The sequence below is a fragment of the Cervus canadensis genome, chromosome 12 (assembly GCF_019320065.1).
Source record: "Cervus canadensis isolate Bull #8, Minnesota chromosome 12, ASM1932006v1, whole genome shotgun sequence".
Lineage (NCBI taxonomy): Eukaryota > Metazoa > Chordata > Mammalia > Artiodactyla > Cervidae > Cervus > Cervus canadensis.
Window position 1 is genome coordinate 69197287 of NC_057397.1, and position 26198 is coordinate 69223484.

The 26198-nt window shown below is 37.5% G+C and overlaps 1 protein-coding gene and 1 pseudogene across 3 annotated transcripts in view; both read right to left on the reverse strand.

Annotated features, from left to right (window-relative positions):
• SLC26A7 (solute carrier family 26 member 7) overlaps positions 1-26198 on the reverse strand; it is a 159089-nt gene that overhangs the window by 50325 nt on the left and 82566 nt on the right. For all 3 annotated transcript variants that reach the window (XM_043483258.1, XM_043483257.1, XM_043483260.1), the window contains 4 exons: positions 21663-21740; positions 20599-20694; positions 12175-12281; positions 8959-9025 (listed from right to left, as the gene is read on the reverse strand). In XM_043483258.1, the coding sequence (XP_043339193.1) occupies positions 8959-9025; positions 12175-12281; positions 20599-20694; positions 21663-21740 (348 nt within the window). The remainder of the gene's footprint in view (positions 1-8958; positions 9026-12174; positions 12282-20598; positions 20695-21662; positions 21741-26198) is intronic.
• LOC122451485 lies at positions 5580-7798 on the reverse strand (annotated as a pseudogene).

Genomic DNA, 26198 nt, shown 5'->3' on the forward strand with positions numbered 1-26198 from the left:
CCCAAGAGCCAATAAGTTTTAGAGCAAGACATACACGCAAATTCTCCAGCAACGCAGGAACATAGCCCTGAACGTCAACATACAGGCTGCCCAAGGTCACACCTAACACATAGACCCATCTCAAAACTCATTACTGGGCACTCCATTGCTCTCCAAAAAGAAGAAATCAAGTTCCACGCACCAGTACACTGACACAAGCTTCCCTAACCGGGAAACCTTGACAAGCCAATCGTCTAACCCCACCCACTGGGTAAATCCTCCACAATAAAAAGGAACCACAGACCTCCAGAATACAGAAATCCACTCCAGACACAGCAATCTAAACAAGATGAAAAAGGCAAAGAAATACGCCAACAGGTAAAGGAACATGAAAAAATGCGCACCAAGTCCAACAAAAGAGGAGGAGATAGGGAATCTACCTGAAAAAGAATTTAGAATAATGATAATAAAAATGATCCAAAATCTTGAAAACAAAATGGAGTTACAGATAAATAGCCTGGAGACGAAGATTGAAAAGATACAAGAATTGTTTAATAAAGACCCAGAAGAAATAAAAAAGAGTCAATTAAAAATGAACAATGCAATGAATGAGATCAAAAAAACACTTTGGAGGGAACCAAGAGTAGAATAACGGAGGCAGAAGATAGAATAAGTGAGGTAGAAGATAAAATGGTGGAAATAAATGAAGCAGAGAGGAAAAAAGAAAAAAGGATCAAAAGAAATGAGGACAACCTCAGGGACCTCTGGGACACTGTGAAACGCCCCAACATTCGAATCATAGGAGTTCCAGAAGAAGAAGACAAAAAGAAAGGCCATGAGAAAAAACTCGAGGAGATAATAGCTGAAAACTTCCCTAAAATGGGGAAGGAAATAGCCACCCAAGTCCAAGAAACCCAGAGAGTCCCAAACAGGATAAACCCAAGGCGAAACACCCCAAGACACATATTAATCAAACTAACAAAGATCAAACACAAAGAACAAAAATTAAAAGCAGCAAAGGGAAAAACAAACAAATAACACACAAAGGGATTCCGCATAAGGATAACAGCTGATCTATCAATAGAAACGCCTCCAGGCCAGAAGGGAATGGCAGGAACGTCTGAATGTTATAAGTATAGAAAACCTACAACCTAGATTCTGTATCCAGCAAGATCTCATAGATATGAAGGAAGAACTCAAAAGCTTTACAGACAAGCCAAAGCTGAGAGAATTCAGCACCACCAAACCAGATCTTCAACAATTGCTAAAGGATCTTCTCTAGACAAGAAATGCAGAAAGGTTGTATAAACGTGAACCCAAAACAACAAAGTAAACGGCAACGGGACCACACCTATCAATAATTACCTTAAATGTAAATGGATTGAATGCCCCAACCAAAAGACAAAGATTGGCTGAATGGATACAAAAACAAGACCCCTATATATGCTGTCTACAAGAGACCCACCTCAAAGGAAGAGACACATACAGACTAAAAGTGAAGGGCTGGAAAAAAAATATTTCACACAAACGGAGACCAAAAGAAAGCAGGAGTCGCAATACTCATATCAGATAAAATAGACTTTCAAATAAAGGATGTGAAAAGAGACAAAGAAGGACACTACATAATGATCAAAGGATTAATCCAGAATAGAAGATATAACAATTATAAATATATATGCACCCCAACATAGGAGGCACCGGCAAATATGTCGGCAAAATGCTAACGAGTATGAAAGAGGAAATTAATAGTAAACAATAATAGTGGGAAGACTTTAATACCCACACTCAACAAACTATGGATAGAATCAACTAAAACAGAAAATTAACGAAGAGAAACACAAACTTTTTAAATGACACAATGGACCGCTAGACCTTAATTGATATCTAATAGGACATTTCACGCCCAAAACAATCACCTCACCTTTTTCTCAGTGCACACGGAACCTTCTCAAGAATAGATCACAAATCCTGGGCCATAAATCTAGTCTTGGAAAAATTCAAAAAAATTGGGGAAATCATTCCCCAGTCATCTTTTCTGACCACAGTGCAGTAAGATTAGATCTCAATTACAGGAAAATTGTTAAATTCAAACAATATGGGAGCTAAATAACACGCTTCTGAATAACCAACAAATCATAGAAGAAATCAAAAAAGAAATCAAAATATGTATAGAAATGAATGAAAATGAAAACACAACAACCCAAAACCTATGGGACACTGTAAAAGCACTGCTAAGGGGAAGGTTCATAGCATTACAGGCTTACATCAAGAAACAAGAAAAGCCAAATAAATAACCTAACTCTACACCTAAAGCAATTAGAGAAGGAAGAAATGAAGAACCCCAGGGCTAGCAGAAGGAAAGAAATCTTAAAAATTAAGGCAGAAATAAATGCAATAGAAACTAAAGAGACCATAGCAAAAATCAACAAAGCTAAAAGCTGGTTTTTTGAAAAAATAAACAAAATTGACAAACCATTAGGAAGACTCATTAAGAAACAAAGAGAGAAGAACCAAATTAACAAAATTAGAAATGAAAATGGAGAGATCACAACAGACAACACTGAAATACAAAGGATCATAAGAGACTACTACCAGCAGCTCTATGCCAATAAAATGGACAACTTGGATGAAATGGACAAATTCTTAGAAAAGTATAACTTTCCAAAACTTGAACAGGAAAGAAATAGAAGATCTTAACAGACCCATCACAGGCAAGGAAATCGAAACTTTTTAATCAAATAAATTTCGCAAGCAAATAAAAGCTCAGGACCAGATGGCTTCACAGCTGAATTCTACCAAAAATTTAGAGAAGAGCTAACACCTATCTTACTCAAACTCTTCCAGAAATTGCAGAAGAAGGTAAACTTCCAAACTCATTCTATGAGGCCACCATCACCCTAATTCCAAAACCAGACAAAGATGCCACAAAAAAAGAAAACTACAGGCCAATATCACTGATGAACATAGATGCAAAAAATCCTTAACAAAATTCTAGCAAACAGAATCCAACAACATATTAAAAAAATCATACACCATGACCAAGTGGGCTTTATCCCAGGAATGCAAGGATTCTTTAATATCCGCAAATCAATCAATGTAATACACCACATTAACAAATTGAAAGATACCATATGAATTATCTCAATAGATGCAGAGAAAGCCTTTGACAAAATTCAACACTCATTTATGATTAAAACTCTCCAAAAAGCAGGAATAGAAGGAACATACCTCAACATAATAAAAGCTATATATGACAAACCCACAGCAAGCATCTCCCTCAATGGTGAAAAATTGAAGGCATTTCCCCTGAAATCAGGAACAAGACAAGGGTGCCCACTCTCACCACTACTGTTCAACATAGTGTTGGAAGATTTGGCCACAGCAATCAGAGCAGAAAAAGAAGTAAAAGGAATCCAGATAGGAAAAGAAGAATCCAGATAGGAAAAGAAGAAGTGAAACTCTCACTGTTTGCAGATGACATGATCCTCTACATAGAAAACCCTAAAGACTCTACCAGAAAATTACTAGAACTAATCAATGAATATAGTAAAGTTGCAGGATATAAAATTAACACACAGAAATCCCTTGCATTCCTATATACTAACAATGAAAAAACAGAAAGAGAAATTAAGGAAACAATACCATTCACCCTTGCAACAAAAAGAATAAAATACTTAGGAGTATATCTACCTAAAGAAACAAAAGACCTATACATAGAAAACTATAAAACACTGATGAAAGAAATCAGAGGACACAAACAGATGGAGAAACATACCGTGTTCATGGATTGGAAGAATCAATATTGTCAAAATGGCTATTCTACCCAAAGCAATCTATAGATTCAATGCAATCCCTATCAAGCTACCAACGGTATTTTTCACAGAACTAGACCAAAGAATTTCACAATTTGTATGGAAATACAAAAAACCTCGAATAGCCAAAGTAATCTTGAGAAAGAAGAATGGAACTGGAGGAATCAACCTGCCTGACTTCAGACTCTACTACAAAGCCACAGTCATCAAGACAGTATGGTACTGGCACCAAGACAGAAATATAGATCAATGGAACAGAATAGAAAGCCCAGAGATAAATCCACGAACCTATGGACACCTTATCTTTGACAAAGGAGGCAAGGATATACAATGGAAAAAAGACAACCTCTTTAACAAGTGGTGCTGGGAAAACTGGTCAACCACTTGTAAAAGAATGAAACTAGAACACTTTCTAACACCATACACAAAAATAAACTCAAAATGGATTAAAGATCTAAATGTAAGACCAGAAACTATAAAACTCCTAGAGGAGAAACATCGGCAAAACACTCTCCGACATAAATCACAGCAAGATCCTCTATGACCCACCTCCCAGAATATTGGAAATAAAAGCAAAACTAAACAAATGGGACCTAATGAAACTTAAAAGCTTTTGCACTACAAAGGAAACTATAAGTAAGGTGAAAAGACAGCCCTCAGATTGGGAGAAAATAATAGCAAATGAAGAAACAGACAAAGGATTAATCTCAAAAATATACAAGCAACTCCTGCAGCTCAATTCCAGAAAAATAAATGACCCAATCAAAAAAATGGGCCAAAGAACTAAACAGACATTTCTCCAAAGAAGACATACAGATGGCTAACAAACACATGAAAAGATGCTCAACATCACTCATTATTAGAGAAATGCAAATCAAAACCACAATGAGGTACCATTACACGCCAGTCAGGATGGCTGCTATCCAAAAGTCTACAAGCAATAAATGCTGGAGAGGGTGTGGAGAAAAGGGAACCCTCTTACACTGTTGGTGGGAATGCAAACTAGTACAGCCGCTATGGAAAACAGTGTGGAGATTTCTTAAAAAACTGGAAATAGAACTGCCATATGACCCAGCAATCCCACTTCTGGGCATACACACTGAGGAAACCAGATCTGAAAGAGACACGTGCACCCCAATGTTCATCGCAGCACTGTTTATAATAGCCAGGACATGGAAGCAACCTAGATGCCCATCAGCAGATGAATGGATAAGGAAGCTGTGGTACATATACACCATGGAATATTACTCAGCCGTTAAAAAGAATTCATTTGAATCAGTTCTAATGAGATGGATGAAACTGGAGCCCATTATACAGAGTGAAGTAAGCCAGAAAGATAAAGAACATTACAGCATACTAACACATATATATGGAATTTAGAAAGATGGTAACGATAACCCTATATGCAAAACAGAAAAAGAGACACAGAAATACAGAACAGACTTTTGAACTCTGTGGGAGAAGGTGAGGGTGGGATGTTTCAAAAGAACAGCATGTATACTATCTATGGTGAAACAGATCACCAGCCCAGGTGGGATGCATGAGACAAGTGCTCGGGCCTGGTACACTGGGAAGACCCAGAGGAATCGGGTGGAGAGGGAGGTGGGAGGGGGGATCGGGATGGGGAATAAGTGTAAATCTATGGCTGATTCATATCAATGTATGACAAAACCCACTGAAATGTTGTGAAGTAATTAGCCTCCAACTAATAAAAAAATTAAAAAAAAATTAAAAAAAATAAAAGCTATATATGTTACAAGTCCCAACTAGGCAGTGTCAAAATGACATCTATTTCCTTGCTTGCTTTGTGATCATAGCCCTTGGAGGAACTTCAGGTCGCACGGCACTGCTTTTTCTCTGCAGGCTGTAAAATCTGAAGACAACACATTAGTGTCTCATCCACAGTCATCAGGGCACCTGCTTTGCCAAGCTCTCCACAATAACTGGATGCAGAAAACAGAGTGACCAACTGTCTCTCTGCAAAAACGTCTATCCATCTTCAACCACCCGACGGGCTCTACATGTAAGATCCAAATCATGCTTATGGAGAACTCTGCAACCACTTCTGCACCAAGTGCAAAGCATGACCCTCTGTCATTTTCAAACTCCAGCCAAAAACATCCTTATCAGGGTCAGACCACAAAAGGTCACCAAGACAATCTTGATCTGGGTCACTGATTGGCTGCATAATTCACCAAATCCGCTCCACAGACTGGAGATCTGGTGACAATCCTCCATGACAGCAGAATATTTTCTCATCCAGGATGACTGCTATCCATAAACAGTTAAAGTAGTCTGCGAAAGTTTTCCATACTTTAATGATATATCTTCTTTTGATTCATGATAAAATCCCTAAATTCTACTGATACTGTCACATTCGTGGTTTCCTCTGAGAACAAAACAATCAAGAGATATTTGATTTTGTAAGCCAGTAAGAGGCAGAGTGTCCAATGACTGCTTTCCCTTGTTCACATAGACCCCAGGAAACAAGTAATTGCTTCTGGAGGGAAACCACTGTACTCAGAAAGTCACAGCAAATCATACAGGATTGCCCATGGATATCACCGTGTATTTTGAATGGTGCTTCCAGTCCTAGTAGGATAGGCTGACTGAGAAAGCTGTCTCAGGCCTGTAATAACAACAGTCCTCCGATTTCCTGTCCCTGTAGCTGAACATTCTTGCGAGACTTGGACCCTCTCCCTTGCAGCAGCCATCAGATGATGCTGTCATCGCCTTCCCATGGCCGCTGGCCCCACCTGGGATCCTCACGTCCTTCCCCATCCCAGCAGCACAGAGACGGCGCTGCAGCAGCCGCAGAAACCACAGCCGCCCCCGTCACCCCCAGCGACTCTGCTCGTTGCCTCCTCCTCCTTCCCCTACTGGGATCGTGAGAGCTAAAGCAGGGACATTTTAAAACCGGATAATCTCAGAAAGTTTCTATAGCTACACAACTGTTCAAGCTCTAGAAAGTGAGGACATTTGCCACAACTAAACAATTCAAGAAAATAAAAACCTTTATGTTACCAAAGGAACTTTTAATAAAGAGGAAATCTCTTAAAAGACAAAATAAAACACGTGGCCTGTCGTGTTTAGTTATGACAAATCCCCCGCATCTTAGATTGTCTCATTAATCTCACCATATGATTGGGCCAGTATGTTTTAAGTTAGTGTGCTTTTTAAAGATAGGCATTTATTAAGGAATGGAGTTGGGCCAGAAAAGAAATTCTCAATAGAGTTGAAGTCCCTGAGTAGAAAGAGACCTTCCAAACTGTTTCATATGAAGACGGAGAGGGAGAGAGAAGGGACAGATCACCGCTACACTTGACATTAGCTTAAAACTCTACAGAACAGTTCATACTCAAATCTTTCTCTTAGTGTTTTCCCTCTTAGTTTTGATATAACACATTAAATAACCAGTGAGGTGCAATATTCTAATAAAATTAAGATTTCCTGTGGTACAGTTATTATTCGGGTAGGTAACTAGACTGGAACAAATCAAGGGCAAGACATGGAGAGACTGTGGCACTTTCATCTTCCTGCAAAGCCCCTTATTCATTTTCTCACACATTTAGCCTGAGGAGAAGGTATGGATTAGGTACAGTTTATAATGAGTGATCTTTAAACTGAAAAATAGTTAAATTTGAATTCTGCTTCAAAGCTAAGAACGTCAAGACTGTGGTACACAGCTGCATGAGTGGGGTGGATACACAGAGGCCTGAGTCTGGGACTTGGCACCTGAAAAATTTAAAGGAAGAAAAGAAAGGGACAGGAAAGAAAGAAAGGTAACATTGGTGGAAAACTTGAGTCTGGGACACCTTCAAAGTCTTTGAACTCTGATAGCTTTCCATGAAGCAAATCTTTCCATACATATTAAAAACACAAGCCATTTCCCTGGGTATCAGAGAAGGGCTCCTGTTGCTTACTTTTTACTTCCAGTCTACTCAGAAATACCCTGACACTGATCCTTCTGGTAGGAGGTAAGTTCTCTCTGTTCTGAGGACAATCATTAGGTATTAAAACAAGTAAAAATGAAAAATAAAGATAAAAAAGGTTAGTCAAGCATCACAAAGCAGTTTCAAAGTAAGGCCAATTTCTTTAATTGACAAGAATTTCAGTCAACATTTTCTTTCTTCACCTTAAACTTGTATCGTCCTTCAGAACAAGAAGCTAGTAATCAAACACAATTGGCCTGCCTAAACATGGATTGCATGCGTGCCTGCTAAGCCTCTTCAGTCGTGTCTGACCCTGTGCAACCCTATGGACTGTAGCCGGCCAGGCTCCTCTGTCCATGGGATTCCTCAGGGAAGAATACTGGAGTGGGTTACCATGCCCGCCTCCAGGGAATCTCAGACCCAGGGAATCTCAGACCCAGGGATCGAACCTGCGTCTCTTACGTCTCCTGCCTGGGCAGGCAAGTTCTTTACCACTAGCGCCACCTGGAGGTGAGATAATTTAATAAGTTACTTCCTTAAAAAGGTGTCCACTGTGCAAGAAACCAAGCCTAGAGTCGTTAATTAGGCCCTGCTGATAAGATTCATTGACTGTGTTAACAAATACCATGATCCTACTTTTCTTTATTCCCTTCCCTTTTCCCTATCTTCCTCCATCATTTAATTTGGAATAGACTATTAGTTTAGTTTGACTGTTATATGTCAATATAAACTAATAGCTCAGATGGTAAAGAATCTGCGTGCAATGCAGGAGACCCCTGGGTCAGGAAAATCACCTGGAGAAGGAAATTTCAAACCACTCCAGTATCCTCGGAGAATTCCACGGACAGAAGAGTCTGGTGGGCTACAGCTCATGAGGTCGCAAAGAGTCAGACACGACTAAGTGACACACACACAAACTAACAGACATGTCAGACGGAAAAGAGGTTTCCAAATACTTGAAGTAATCTGGACAATGATTCTGCTGTGAACTGTATTTTTATGTACCATGTTATTCTATTATTTGAATGCTGATACAAAATTTCTGTTGTTGTTCTATTGATTTGTTGCATGTTGATTGCCATATATATAGTGGTCACATATACTATTAAAAGTTCAAACTAATCAAAAATAGAATTATCATTTTAAAATTAGTAATTTATCTGCTTCTTATATCTTGAAACTATCTGACCTACAAAAATTATTAATTACACAAAGGAAAAGGAAACTAAACTTACATCATCCATTTCTGTCTTCATTTTAAATTCCATTTCTTTCATATTTTTTGTACTCAGAGTCTTTGCTCTAGAATGAAAGCATATATAAAATATATAATTTGCAAGTTACTACATTAACCATGAAGAAGTAAAAAGGATGAGTCACTTCATTATAACAATTAGAAAGTATCTAGAGTGGTTTCCACACTACATCCCAACTGTTCATAAGACACTGGTAAATGTGTATCTCTCTGGGACCCTCAGAAATAAAGTAACAGCACAGACATCTAAACTGAGATTTTTAAAATGTAATTTGTCTCACCTGAACTCCCAGCTATCATATCTTCAAGGTGTAGGAGGTGAATTGACAAAAAAGAGTGAGCAATAAGGGAAAAGGCTAGAAAGTATATGTTTTGTCAGAAATCTTATGTAAAATACAGGAAGTAAAGAGGAAATCAATAGCAAGATCAATATAATCAATAGCAAGATATATATATATATATATATATATTCATTGTTATCTGATCCTATCTCTATCTGATATATATATATATATATATATATATATATATATATATATATATAGAGAGAGAGAGAGAGAGAGAGAGAGAGAGAGAGAGAGAGACTCTATAAGGAGTTCATGATCTGAGCCACAGTCAGCTCCCACTCTTGTTTTTGCTGGCTGTATAGAGCTTCTCCATCTTCGGCTGCAAAGAATATAATCAATCTGATTTTGGCATTGCCCATCAAGTGATATCCATGTGTAGAATCATCTCTTGTGTTGTTAGAAGAGGGTATTTGCTATGACCAATGCGTTCTCTTGGCAAAACTGTTAGCCTTTGCCCTGCTTCATTTCATACTCCAAAGCCAAACCTGCCTGTTACTCCAGGTATCTCTTGACTTCCTACTTTTGCATTCTAGTCCCCTATGATGAAAGGACATCTTTTCTGGTGTTAGGTCTTGTATGTCTTCACAGAACTGTTCAACTTCAGCTTCTTCGGCATTGGTGGTTGGGGCATAGACTTAGATTACTATGATATTGAATGGTTTGCCTTGGAAACAGAGAACATTCTGTAATTTTTGAGACTGCACCCAAGTACTGCATTTCAGACTTTTTTGTTGACTATGAGGGCTACTCCATTTCTTCTAAGGGATTCTTGCCCACAGTAGTGGATATAATGGTCATCTGAATTAAATTCACCCATTTCAGTCCATTATAGTTCACTGATTCCTAAAATCTCAATGTTCACTCTTGCCATCTCCTGTTTGACCACTTTCATTTTACCTTGATTCATGGATCTAACATTCCAGGTACCTATGCAATGTTGCTCTTTACAGCATCAGACTTTGCTTCCATCACCAGTCACATCCACAACTGGGCATTGTTTTCACTCTGGCTTCATCTCTTCATTCTTTTTGGCGTTATTTCCCCACACTTCTCCAGTAGCATATTAGGCACCTACTGACCTGGGGAGTTCATCTTACATTGTCATATCTTTTTGCCTTTTCATACTGTTCATGGGGTTCTCAAGGCCAGAATATGGAAGTGGTTTGCCATTCTCTTCTCCAGTGGACCACATTCTATCAGAACTCTCCACCATGACCCGACCGTCTTGTATGCAGGTCAAGAAGCAACGGTCAGAACTGGACATGGAAAAACGGACTGGCTCCAAACTGGGAAAGAAGTACACCAAGGCTGCATATTGTCACCCTGCCTTTTTAACTTATATGCAGACTACGTCATGCGAAATGCCGGGCTGGATGAAGCAAAAGCTGGAATCAAGATTGCTGGAAGAAATATCAATAACCTCAGATATGCAGATGACACCACCCTTATAACAGAAAGTGAAGAAAAACTAAAGAGCCTCTTGATGAAAGTGAAAGAGGAGAGTGAAAAAATTGGCTTAAAACTCAATATTCAAAAAAAAACTCAACATTCAAAAAACTAAGATCATGGTCCCATCACTCCATGGCAAATAGATGGGAAAACAATGGAAACCATGACAGACTTTCTTTTCATGGGCTCCAAAATCACTGCAGATGGTGACTGCAGCCATGAAATTAAAAGATGCTTACTCCTTGGAAGAAAAGCTATGACCAACCTAGACAGCATATTAAAAAGCAGAGACATTACTTTGCTAACAAAGGTCCATCTAGTCAAAGCTATGGTTTTTCAGTAGTCATGTGTAGATGTGAGAGTTGGACCATAAAGAAAGCTGAGCGCTGAAGAATTGATGCTTTTGAACTGTGATGTTGGAAAAAACTCTTGAGAGTCCCTTGGACTGCAAGGAGATCCAGCCAGTTCATCCTAAAGGAAATCAACGCTGAATATTCATTGGAAGGACTGATGCTGAAGCTGAAACTCCAATACTTTAGCCACCTGATGCAAAGAACTGACTCATTGGAAAAGACCCTGATGCTGGGAAAGATTGAAGGAAGAGAAGAAGGGGATGATGGAGGATGAGATGATTGGATGTCATCACTGACTCAGTGGACATGAGTTTGAGCAAGCTCCGGGAGATGGTGATGGACAGGGAGGCCTGGCGTGCTGCAGTCCATGGGGCCGCAAAGAATGAGACGTCACTCAGCAACTGAACTGCACTGATAGACTCTATAACAATTGAATCTATAGAGATAAAACTTAATTTTTAAGACTACAGTATTTCACAAATAATTTCAAAAGAAGGATAAGATATGAGTAGAAGCTTTATCAGATGGTGAACACTGAGCAAACAAAAAAATAATCAAAATATGGAATGCTTTACAGATGTTTAGTAAAAAACAAAAACAATGCACTTTTTAATAAGTTATCTGGAAAAAGTAGCTAAATTAATACAACTTCAGAAAAATTAAATGTATTGAGGCTATTTAACTTTTCAAATGATTACACTGCTATATTGTTTGGGTCTCATTAGAGACTATATCCATTCCCTTAATTAAAAAAAAAGTAACTCTATAATGCAGTATATGGCTATGAGGCTAATTAATTCACTTTAATAGTTTTTATATATTCTATTTTATAGCTATAACAAAATATTTCTCCTCCATTAAGGCCATTTCTTCTCCATTAAGACTAACATTGTTATATTTCACATGTAGATAAAAACTTTTGTTTCTAGCTTTAAATCTAAAAGCATGAGATTATAATACCATCTATTCCACAGAAATAAAAGTAACTGCCAACACCATTTATTTTGCTGCTGTGTCAGAATAAACAGCATTTAAATAATATCTTACCTTGGGAAGCGACCGATCACGATAGCTACGGTACACACAACACCAAACAGCAGCCCAACGTTGGCAGCAAAACATACTGTGAATAAGTATGTACTGACCCATATGCCCTGGAAGAGAACAGGAGACAGAGTGTATGGGTCCTTTCGTATGCTCATCTTCCTCCTGATTGCTAAGTCCTCACAGTCTTGCTCTACAACATCCCTGTGATGAAATCTCTCAGCAAGAATACATCATTTAAGGAGTAGTAGACAAAAGCCCAGGGAAGGTGACAAGATGGCAGAGGACTAGGTGGATGTGGAGTACATCTCTCTCCACAATGCATCAGGAATACATCTGCAGATGGAGGTCCCACAGAGCACCAGCTGAGGACTGGCAGGAGTCCCTGACCACTGGAAAGGATTATAGATCCACACAAAACAGGAGGACAGGGTACCCTGGCGTGCAGAAGTCCATGGGGTCACAAAGAGTTGGATACAACTTAGTGACTGAACAACAAAAGAGGAAGAAGAGAGAAAGAAAGGGCCTGAGAAAAAATTCTGTAGCAATTATAGTTGAAAACTTCTCTAACATGGGAAAGGAAATGGCCAAACAAGTTTAAGAAGCACAGAGAGTTTCATATAAGACAAACTCAAGGAGAAACACATCGAGACACTTATTAATCAAGCTAACAAAAATTACACCCAAAGAAAACAATAGTAAAAGCAAGAAGGGGAAAAGCAACAGGTAAAATAAAGAGAAACTATATAAGGTTAATAGCTGATCTCTCAGCAGAAACTCTGCAGGCCAGAAGGGAGTGGCAAGTATACCTAACGTTATGAAAGGAAAAAACTTACAATCAAGATTACTCTACCCAGCAAGGATCACATTCAGATTTGAGGCAGAAACCTAAAGCTTTACAGACAAGCAAAAGTCAATTCAGCACCACCAAATCAGCTATACAACAAATGCTAAAGGGACTTCTAACGGCAGGAAACCCAAGAGAAGGAAAAGACCTACAAAAATAAACTCAGAACAATTAAGGAAATGCCCAAAGAAACTTATACACCAATAAGTACTTTAAGTGTAAATGGGTTAAATGCTTCAACCAAAAGACATAGACTAGCTGAACGGATACAGAAATAAGACCCTTATATATGCTCTCTAAAAGAAACCCACTTCAGACCTAGGGGCACATACAGATTGAAAGTGAGAGGATAGAAAATTGTATTTCAGGCAAATGGAAATCAAAAGAAACCCAGGGTAGCAATTTGCATATCAGACAAATAGACCTTATAAGCAATTCACATATCAGACAACTAGACCTTAAAATAAAAAACATTACAAGAGGTAAAGAAGGATGATACATAATAATCAAGCTATCAATCCAAGAAGAAAACAGAACATTGTAAATAGTCATGCACCCAACATAGGAGCACCTCAACACATAAGGCAAACATTAACAGACTTAAAAGGGAAATCAAGAGCAACACAATAATAGTAGGGGACTTTTACACCAATTGACAGGTCTTCCAGGCAGAAAATTAATAAGGAAACACAAGCTTCAAATTACACATTAGATCAGATGAACCTAATGGATATCTTCAGAGCATTCCAGCCAATGCACTGGAATACACTTTCTCTTCAAGTGCACATGGAACATTCTCAGGATAGGTCACATCTTGGGTCACAAATCAAGCTTTACTAAATCTAAGAAAATTGAAATTGTAACAGGTATCTTCTCTGACCACAATGCTATAACAGTTGATATTAATAATAGGAAAGAAACTGTAAAAAAGCACAAACACATGGAGATTTAAACAATATACTTCTTAATAGCCAATAGGTTACTAAAAAGATTTCTTAAATACCTTTAGACAAATGACACTGAAAACACAATGACCCAAAAAACCTATTGGGAAGTTCTAAGAGGGAAGTATATAGCAACGCAATCCTATCTCAAGAAATAGGAAAAAATATCAATAGACAACATAATGCAACTGGGAAAAGAACAAAAAACAAACAAAAAACACAGCAAGTAAGTAGAAGTAAATAAATCATAAGATGAGATAAGAAATAAATAAAAAAGAAATGAAAGAAAAATGCCAAAGATCAATAAAACTAAAAACTCGTTCTTTGAGAAGAAAAACAAAATTCATAAACCATTAGACAGACTCATCAAGATAAAAAGAAGGAAGACTCAAATGAACAAAATTAGAAATGAAAAATGAGAGATTGCAACAGACAATGCAGAAATACAAAGGATCATAAGAGACTACCACGAGCAACTATATGCCAATAAAATGTACAACCTAGGAAAAAATGGACAAATTCTTAGAAAATTACAACCTCTAAGACTGAACAAGGAATAACCAGAAATACAAACAGATCACTCTCAAGCATGTAAATTGAAATTGTGATAAAAAAGAAATCTCCCAAAAACAAAACCCAGGGCTACATGGCTTCACAGGTGAATTCTATCAAATGTTTAGAGAAGAGTTAATGCTGTTGCTCCTTAAATTCTTCCCAAAAAATTGCTGAGGAAGGGACACTAATGAACTCATTCTAGAAGGCCACCATTACCCTGATGCCAAAACTGGAAAAGACATCACAAAAAAGGAAAATTACAGGTCAATATCAAAGGTAAACATAGATGAAAAATTTCTGAACAAAATTCCAGCAAACAGAATCCAACAACACATTAAAACATCATGCACCATGATTAATTAGAGTTTAATCCTACAAATACTTCAATATATGCAAATCAACCAATGTTACATATTATATTAACAAATGAAAGATAAAAATCATATGATATTCTCTATAGATGCAGAAGAAGCTTTTTACAATATTCAGCACCCATTTGTGATAACAATTCTTCAGAATATAGGCATAGACAGAACCTATGTCAACCTAATAAAGGCCATATATGAGAAACCCACAGCAAATATTATTCTCAATGGTGAAAAGCTGAAAGCATTTTCTCTAAGATCAGGAACAAGTCAAGAATGCCCACTGTCACCATTATTTTTCAATATAGCTTTGGAAGTCCTAGCCATAGCAATCAGAGAAGAAAAAGAAATAAAAGGAATCTAGATGAAAAAAGAAGTAAAATTCTCACTGTTTACAGATGATATGGTACTATACATAGTAAATCCTAAAGACACTACCAGAAAATTACTAGAGGTTATCAATGAATTTAATAAAGTCACAGGATACAGAATCAATACACAGAAATACCTTGCATTCTTATATATGAACAATGATAAATCAGAAAGAAAAATTAAGGAATTAATTCCATTCACTATTGCAACACATAAAATGAAATAAAAGACCAAGGAATATACCAAGGAGACAAAAGATCTATATGTAGAAAATTAAGACACTGGTGAAAAAAATCAGAGATGACACAAACAGATGGAGAGATATACCATGTTCTTAGACTGGGAGAATAAATATTGTGAAAATGACTATACTAACCAAAGTAATTCAGATTCAGTGCAAACTCTATCAAATTAACATTGACATATCTCACAGCACTAGAACAATAAAATTTGCAATGTCTATGGAAACATAAAAGACTCCAAATAGCCAGAGCAATCCTGAGGAAGAACAATGGAGCTGGAGGAATCAATTTTCCTGACATTAGACTGCACTCTACAGCTACAGTGATCAAGACAATATGGTACTCACATGTCCGACTACCTCTCAGGATCCTTCTTTCTGGCATACATCTTGGCTGAGCAATGCACGTGCCACCAGGAAACACCAGGAAGGAGTCAGAATGATTGACCAAAGAGATCCTGGAAAGTAATACTATCACCATAAGACCTAAGACTGTGAGCCACGTGGCCGAGCAGTTCCCCTGGATTCCTTTACCCTACTGCTCTCCACTCAGGCATCCCTTCCTAATAAAGTCCCTTGCATTGTCAGAAAAAATGAATGAACAAAAGAGCATGATCCTGACACAAAAACAGAAACACAGGCCGATGGAGAAACGACAGCCTCTTCCAGAAGCCATGCTGGGAATGCTGGACAAGTGTACGTACATGTAAAAAAATGAAATTGGAACACTTCCTAATACCGTACACAAAAATAAACTCAAAATGCATTAAAGACCTAAATGTAAGACCAAAAGTCTATACAACTCTTAGAGGAAAACATAGGCAGAACACTCTTCAACATAAATCATAGCAAGGTCCTCTTTGAGCCACTTCCTAAAGTAATGAAAACAAAAATAAGCATAAACAAATGGGACTAATTTAACTTAAAAGCCTTTGCACAGCAAAGGAAATCATAAACAAGATGAAAAGACAATCCTCAGAATGGGAGAAAATAGTTGGAAATGAAATAGCTGACAAAGGATTAATCTCCAAAACATATAAGCAAGCTCATGCAGCTTGCTCAATATCAGAAAAACAAACAATCCAATCTAAAAATGGGCAGAAGACCTAAACAGAGATTTCTCTGAAAAAGATATACAGCTGGCCAGCAAACACAGGGGAAAAAATGCTCAATATCACTCATTATTAGAGAAATGCAAATCAAAAGTATAATGGGGTATTACCTTACACTAGTCAGAAATGCCATCATAAAAAAATCTACAAAAAATAAATGTTGGAGAGGATGTGGAAAAAAGGCAAACTTCTTTCATTGTTAGTGGGAAAGTAAATTGATAGGGCCCCTATGGAGACGTTATGAAGATTTCTTTACAAACTAGGAATAAAAACACTACAAGACCCAGATATACATTAATATATGCAAGGTAGGTATCTAGTGGGAAGTTTCTGGATAACACAGGAAGTTCAAACTTGTGCCCTCTGACAACCAGGGGCGGTGGGATGGGTTGGAGAGTGGGAAGAAGATTCAATAAAGAGGGGACATATGTATCCTTATAGCTGATTCACATTGTTGTATGGCAGAAAGCAACACAGCATTCTAAAGCAATTATCCTCCAACTAAAAATAAATTATATATATTTTTATAAATTAAATTATATATCTGTGTGTGTGTGTGTGTGTGTGTGTGTGTGTGTGTGTGTGTGTGTTAGTCACTCAGTTGTGTCCAACTCTTTGGGACTCCATGGACTGTAGCCTGCCAGGCTTCTATGTTCATGGGATTCTCCAGGCAAGAAAGCTGGAGTGGCTTGCCACTGCCTTCTCCAGGGTATCTTCCAGACCCAGGGATCAAACGCTGGTCTCCTGCATCGTAGGCAGATTCTTTACTATTTGAGCTACAGGGAGGCATATATATATATATATATATATACACACACATACCACATAACCAACCTGTTTCACTACTGGGTAATTACCTGAGAGAAATAAAAATATATGTTCACATAAACACACACACAAAGTCCAGAAAAACAGAAACAAATCCACACTCCATCAGACTCCCTGTGGCAGAGGTTAATGGAAAGGCAAAGTGACAAATTTCAGTCTTTTATATAGAGATGTTGCCAACCGCTAATTCAATCCTCACAAAGACTTTATTTAAAATCTGTAAATTGTTGGTTTATGTGTTTGGTTCAAAAGCATGCCATAATTTTCCACTATTTTCTCATTTAATGTAATAATATTGCAAATAAAACTGTGAATAGTTTTGGTCATTTTCAATAGCATTCTCTTTTCTAGGACTGCTATTAAAAGAACTAAGGTAGCTTACTACTAATGATGCATAAGGCTCTCTAGTTTACTTATTAGGGCACAGTTGGTTTACAATGGTGTGTGTTTCTGCTGCACCACAAAGTGAATCAGCCTGTGAGTATACATCACTTTGCCAACAAAGGTCTGTCTGGTCAAGGCTATGGTTTTTCCAGTGGTCATGTATGGATGTGAGAGTTGGCCTATAAAGAAAGCTGAGCACGAAGCATTGATGCTTTTGAACTGTGGTGTTGGACAAGACTCTTGAGAGTCCCTTGGGCAACAAGGAGATCCAACCAGTCCATCCTAAAGGAGATCAGTCCTGAATACTCATTTGGAAGGACTGATGCTGAAGCTGAAACTCCAATACTTTGGCCACCTGATAGGAAGAACTGACTCATTGGAAAAGACCCTGATGCTGGGAAAGATTGTAGGTGAAAGGAGAAGGGGGCGACTGAGGATGAGATGGTTGGATGGCATCGCTGACTCAATGGATATGAGCTTGAGTAAGCTCTGGGAGTTGATGATGGACAGGGAGGCCTGGCGTGCTGCAGTCCATGGGGTCGCAAAGAGTCGGACAGGACTGAGAGACTGAACTGAGCTGAACTGAACTTTTACATACATCCCCACCCTCTTGGATCTCCATCCCACCCATCTAGATCACCACAGTGCCCTGAGCTGAGCACCCTGCACTACGCAGTGGTTCCCACTGGCCTCACACACAGTAGGGCATATATGTCAGCCTCACAATCCATCTTACCCCACCGCCTGCACCATCGTCCACATGTCCAGCCTCTGCATCTGCATCTCTGTTCCTGCCCTGAAGATAGGTTGATCTGCACCATTTTTCTACATTCTACATACATACATCATTCTATGATATTTGCTTTTCTCTTTCTGCATATTTCACTCCTTATGGCAGTCTCTAGGTCAATCCATATCTCTACAGATGACCCATTTTTGTTCCTTTTTATAGCTGAATGATATTTCATTGCATAAATATATATATATATGTATACATATATATAGTTTTTCATTTGCTAAGTCATGTCCAACTCTGCGACCCCTTGGATGACAGCACGCCAAGCTTCCCTGTCCTTCACTATCTCCCTGAGTTTACTCAAACTAATGTTAGTTTGAGTTAGTGATGCCATCTCATCCTCTGACACTTCCTAGAGATCTCTCCCCTTCCATTATGATAATGTCCTCCCCCTTATGTGATTAATGAGTTTCTTATCAATACCTTTATCATGTGATTATCAATGGCTTGTTAAATAACTTTGCATCTTCTCAGTTTTTCTATTTCCATGTGCCACTTCATATATATCACCTTAAAAAAGTCTTGTTCCTTCATCAGCCTGGTTAGTTTTGGCCTCTTCGACTGCCCAAAAAACACTATTCCTTCAAGTCTCAGTCCACATTTCAGCTCTGCTGTAACTCTACTGTATTAACCCAGTCCAAACTAAATGTTTCAGCTACTTTTCTCCAGTGCCAAGTTCTTACTTTTGCTTCTGTTATGTTGTATCATGCCTCACGTAACAGTTAATGTGTCTGTGTCTGCACACTGCACAGATATCAGTGTCTGAAGACGATAAGTACTTCTTTATTTATCTCTGTTATTTTCACATAACACCTAGTACTGTACCTTGGTAGGAGCTCAGTAATATTGAGATATAAGAGGAGTATTATTAAATTAGGCTCCAGCATAAATAATCCTCCAAAGTCTGTCAGAGTAAAGAATTTGAAAGAGGAGTACATAGATAATTGCATTTCAATATGGTAAATGCCATAATAGAGCTAAGCAGAGTCTACTCATGAAATAGCTCACTCATCTATGGGAGGGAGAGAATACTGAATGTTCTCACATAGACACATTTCTCTAGAACAAGCATACTAAAAACTGATGTTAGTAGAATCCGTATTTTATAGTATAATTTAATCTGTTCCTTTGTGTTATGTTGTTAGCCGCTCAGTCGTGTCTGACTCTTTGCAGCTCCATGGACTGTAGCCCACCAGGCTCCTTTGTCCATGGAATTCTCCAGGTCAGAATACTGGAGTGGGTTGCCATCCCCTTCTCCAGGGGGTCTTCCCAATCCAGGGGTCGAACTCTGGTCTCTCGCACTGCAGGCAGATTCTTTATCAGCTGAGCCACCAGAGGAATGTGTTCCTAGTGATATACTATTAACATAATATTCTTCTCAATGTAACTCATTTAAAAAAGCAATTCATGAGACTCTGCATTTAGAATGAATATGGTCACCATTTGGAGAAGGAAATGGCAACCCAGTCTAGTATTCTTGCCTGGGAAATCCCATGAACAGAAGAGCCTAGGGAGCTACGGTCCATGGGACTGTAAAGACTTGGACATGACTGAGCAACTGAGAACATGGTCACTATTAGTATGCTTATCCTGTCAATGAAGCACATGTTTCTTAGAAATCAATGCTGGCTTTTCATATATGTTATATATAGTCATATTTCTACTAGCTGTTTCTTGATGATCTTAACTTCTATAATCAATTCATAATGGAAACTGGGAATTCACAAACCATTCAAGTGATAACATTTTTTAAAAAGGTCTTAAACAGCACATCAGTCAAAACTTGATACAATTCCATTTCTGTTCTTATAAAAAATGTTTTAAGACTTTGAAAAAAATTATAGTTTGTAAATAAGTAAAAACTGTTCGTAAAATGTAAGACTTAAATGGCTAAAACTATCTTCTGCAAATGGAACTATTAAAGCTTATTTTGTAACATGTGTTTAAGCCAAGAGAGCAATTTTAGATTAAACTTCTACTTACCCAGTCAATTTTATCCACATTCCAGTATTTTTTTAAATCTCGAAACTGTATTAGCATTCCCTTCAGTCCCACAACAATAATACTTGCAAGAACACACTACAAATAAAAAATAAGCTGATGAAGATGCAAGATAAAGACTTTAATCTAAATTTAAAAGAATCAAGGTATTTTATGTCTTTGTTTTCTAAATACTTACTAGAGAATAGTTACCATTTAGAAGACTAAAGTAGTATTCATTTTGTTTAGAACTAACCTATTATTGTACTTTAAGAACATAATATCAGTTCTAGAAAAGTCACAGGGTAAATGTTATTCCATTCTTAGAAAAAGGAGGAAATAAAAAGAAAAGTAGTGAATTATAAGGGTGAATGTGATAAGACTGAATGTCCTGTTAACTTTATAATAATTATTCATTGCCATTTGTTTGCAACTTATTGCAAAATTCAGTGTATCATGTATTTCTTTAATCATCTTGAATATAAATTATCTGGTTGCATCAGAATATATTTATAAGTCTCTTGAGAAATAAACTTGATTATTGGAAGATCCTCTCATGAAAATGATTTATTCTTATTACATGAATGAAGAGTTAGAACAAGAACTGTCTCTGGATCCCTGAAGACCAGCATCTTGCTATAGTGTCCCAGGCCTGCGAAAAGCAAGGCAGATACCCACACTAATGTTCTGAGTCACTTTGTATAAAGAGGTATCAAGGGTGGCAAGAAATATTTTGTTCCCTACTCTCTTGCCCAGCATGCATTTTCTAAGAGTCTAAATTTTATAAACTTCTTCCAAAGTCTATTTCTCATAACAGAGATTGCTTAATTCTACCTTCCAACTGAACACAGAATAAATCTAACTAAATGAAAACAGCCGTGGTACCCTCCCGTACCTTACCCATCAGATGTGGGCTCTTTCTATCTCTCCTCCGTACAACCATTACTTATGCCACATAACTTCTCAGAGTTAGGATCACTGAGGTTGTTCTTCAAAGAAATGCTTAAAATGGAATGATTCTCTTTAATGTTAAAGTTTAAAATTAAATAATAAAAAGTACTGCTTACCATGGGCAGCCAGTAAAGCAGGGGCCCTATCGCATAGATGACTACCAGGACAAAAATGCAAGATATTAGACAAGCCACCTGCAAAACACAAGACAGCAAAAAGAGAAATCCTTCAATTTTTTGTTATTCCAAAGTTATAGGGGGGAAAGATAATCTTAGTTCTTCTTGATAAGAAGAAACAAAATGTTGGCACGGGATTGTTAAATTATACAGACTATCGTTATCTATATTGTGTAGTTGAAGGAACCCAAACGTGACAGGTGACAAACTAGTGCGATGAAATTCAGTCAGCACTGAGAGAAAAGCCATTCTACACAAAGAAACAGGACACCGTCAACTATTATCACACATCACAATTTTCCGTTGTTTAATGGTGAAAATGACATTTCAATTGTACTTAAGCCTACTGTTGTTCACCTGACCTCCCTTCTCATTTCTTAGTTATGTGGGTAATAACTGAATACACACAGCTTTAGGGATTTTCTGGGCTGATGACAAATTTCCACGGAAGCCTTTGCTCTCTTCTTAGGAGTCCTTCGTTAGTATGAAACAGTTATATGGGATTATGGAAGCAGTCTGCAGTGAAGCAAACAATTTTATTAATCCTAAAAAATCATTAATATTGTGTTTTAACCAACTCAATATGTTGACAAAAGGCAATTCAAAACAGCTCACTTCTAACTAAGCTCCACTTGATGGAGAATCAGTTTCACATAAACAAACGTTCACATCTTAATAGAAACATTTAGACAAACTGTCAGCCTACCAAGAGAAAAGAGGCTTTCCCGGGACCAAAAAAATACTTAAAATATCATAATGGAGGAATCAAAGGAAACTGGAGTGGTTAAAAATAAATATATAGACAAATAATCAATAGTAAGGTCTCAGAGCAACTTGAGGTCTCAGACACTGCTAGTGGGACTTAAGATATGGTGCAGCCACTTCCAAAAAAAGTTTGGCAGTTTCTGATGAAGTAATGTCTGACCTAAAACTACCTAAGACAAATGAAAACTTATGCTTATCAACATACATGTAAATATTTATAGCAGCTGTATTCATAAACACTAAAACTGTAAATAATTAAATTGTTTACCAATTGGTGAATAGATAAATTTTGGCACATCCTTATAGTAGAATACTACTCAATAATAAAAAGACTATTCACACATGTAACAGCATGGATTAAACTCAAAATCATAAAACTAAGAGAAAGAAACTGATACAAGTTCCTTCCATATTTAGTGGAACTCCTCTACAGCATTATACAGCATATAAAAGGGAAAAATCCTTCTGTGGGAAATAAGTCATTAGGGAACTAGAGGTTGTTAGGGAAGTTCTAATACACTAAACTGCCGCTAAACTGATCATTTAGGAGTAACTGGTGATTTTACATGAGTTTTTAAATGACAAAATATTATGCCTGTCATTCCACTAGACTGAAAAAAGCTTGTTGTCAGAAGGCAAGTTATAGAATTCATTCAGATATCCCCATAAGTGATTCAGTATATCCATGTTCATGTGGAAAGAAAAAGGCACCAATTGTTAAACTGCACTTCACGTCAAAAGACAATGGCATTGTAGTAGAGTCTGAAGTCAGGCAGGTTGATTCCTCCAGTTCCATTCTTCTTTCTCAAGATTATTTTGGCTATTCGAGGTTTTTTGTATTTCCATACAAATTGTGAAATTATTTGTTCTAGTTCTGTGAAAAATACCGTTGGTAGCTTGATAGGGATTGCATTGAATCTATAGACTGCTTTGGGTAGAATAGCCATTTTGACAATATTGATTCTTCCAATCCATGAACACGGTATGTTTCTCCATCTGTTTGTGTCCTCTTTGATTTCTTTCATCAGTGTTTTATAGTTTTCTATGTATAGGTCTTTTGTTTCTTTAGGTAGATATACTCCTAAGTATTTTATTCTTTTTGTTGCAATGGTGAATGGTATTGTTTCCTTAATTTCTCTTTCTGTTTTTTCATTGTTAGTATATAAGAATGCAAGGGATTTCTGTGTGTTAATTTTATATCCTGCAACTTTACTATATTCATTGATTAGCTCTAGTAATTTTCTGGTAGAATCTTTAGGGTTTTCTATATAGAGGATCATGTCATCTGCAAACAGTGAGAGTTTTACTTCTTCTTTTCCTATCTGGATTCCTTTTACTTCTTTTTCTGCTCTGATTGCTGTGGCCAGAACTTCCAACACTATGTTGAATAGTAGTGGTGAGAGTGGGCACCCTTGTCTTGTTCCTGATTTCAGGGGAAATGCCTTCAATTTTTCACCATTGAGGGTGATGCACTACAAAGCCACAGTCATCAAGACAGTATGGTACTGGCACAAAGACAGAAATATAGATCAATGGAACAGAATAGAAAGCCCAGAGATAAATCCACGAACCTATGGACACCTTATCTTTGACAAAGGAGGCAAGGATATACAATGGAAAAAAGACAACCTCTTTAACAAGTGGTGCTGGGAAAACTGGTCAACCATTTGTAAAACAATGAAACTAGAACACTTTCTAACACCATACACAAAAATAAACTCAAAATGGATTAAAGATCTAAATGTAAGACCAGAAACTATAAAACTCCTAGAGGAGAACATAGGCAAAACACTCTCCGACATAAATCACAGCAAGATCCTCTATGACCCACCTCCCAGAATATTGGAAATAAAAGCAAAACTAAACAAATGGGACCTAATGAAACTTAAAAGCTTTTGCACTACAAAGGAAACTATAAGTAAGGTGAAAAGACAGCCGTCATATTGGGAGAAAATAATAGCAAATGAAGAAACAGACAAAGGATTAATCTCAAAAATATACAAGCAACTCCTGCAGCTCAATTCCAGAAAAATAAATGACCCAATCAAAAAATGGGCCAGAGAACTAAACAGACATTTCTCCAAAGAAGACATACAGATGGCTAACAAACACATGAAAAGGTGCTCAACATCACTCATTATTAGAGAAATGCAAATCAAAACCACAATGAGGTACCATTACACACCAGTCAGGATGGCTGCTATCCAAAAGTCTACAAGCAATAAATGCTGGAGAGGGTGTGGAGAAAAGGGAACCCTCTTACACTGTTGGTGGGAATGCAAACTAGTACAGCCGCTATGGAAAACAGTGTGGAGATTTCTTAAAAAACTGGAAATAGAACTGCCATATGACCCAGCAATCCCACTTCTGGGCATACACACTGAGGAAACCAGATCTGAAAGAGACACGTGCACCCCAATGTTCATCGCAGCACTGTTTATAATAGCCAGGACATGGAAGCAACCTAGATGCCCATCAGCAGATGAATGGATAAGGAAGCTGTGGTACATATACACCATGGAATATTACTCAGCCATTAAAAAGAATTCATTTGAATCAGTCCTAATGAGATGGATGAAACTGGAGCCCATTATACAGAGTGAAGTAAGCCAGAAAGATAAAGAACATTACAGCATACTAACACATATATATGGAATTTAGAAAGGTGATAACGATAACCCTATATGCAAAACAGAAAAAGAGACACAGAAATACAGAACAGACTTTTGAACTCTGTGGGAGAAGGTGAGGGTGGGATATTTCAAAAGAACAGCATGTATACTATCTATGGTGAAACAGATCACTAGCCCAGGTGGGATGCATGAGACAAGTGCTCGGGCCTGGTGCACTGGGAAGACCCAGAGGAATCGGGTGGAGAGGGAGGTGGGAGGGGGGATCGGGATTGGGAATACATGTAAATCCATGGCTGATTCATATCAATGTATGACAAAACCCACTGGAAAAAAAAAAAAAAAAAAGACAATGGCATGCAGTGTCGCCGTGAGACCTTTATCAAACACTTACAAAGGTACCTTAATCTTATTTGCAGCTATGAACTTGAGACAGCTAGACTCTAAATTCCTTTGAAGGATTTGAGGGACATAAAGGCAAAGTGACTTTCCCAAGGTCACAGAGCTAAGAATTAGAAGGAATATGGATTATGAACTGAATTAGATCCATAAAGTCAAATATATTTCAAGTTTCTAGATACCTTAAATACACTAAAGCTGTTAGAGAAGCTACAACCTAATTAACTAATTCTTTTTGAAAACAGTAAACATCAACTACCTTCAAGATTTTCTCTAAAGATTACTTATTTTTTATTTACACAGCTTTTTGTAAATACATTAACAATAGTGTGCTCACTGAACTATAATTTCAGTCTTATTGTTAAAATAAGAGTTAAATGGATCTTACTTTCAAAGGATGACAAACAACGGGTGAAAAAAACTATTTGTTTACCTTAGATAGTAAGTCATATAATGAAACAGACTATGTAATCAAATAGCTTATGTCAGCTCTTTAATGCATTTCATCTTTGTTGATGCCCTAGATCAAAAGACAAGGGCATCTAATTAGATAAGAAATCCTTATCAGTTATGCCCAGGGTATCTACTCCTCGGGCATAGAAATCAATAATATAATAGTTTCCACTCTCAAAACTCAAAATACTGACACTCTTTGTCTCCATAAATAAGAGACCCAGGTACT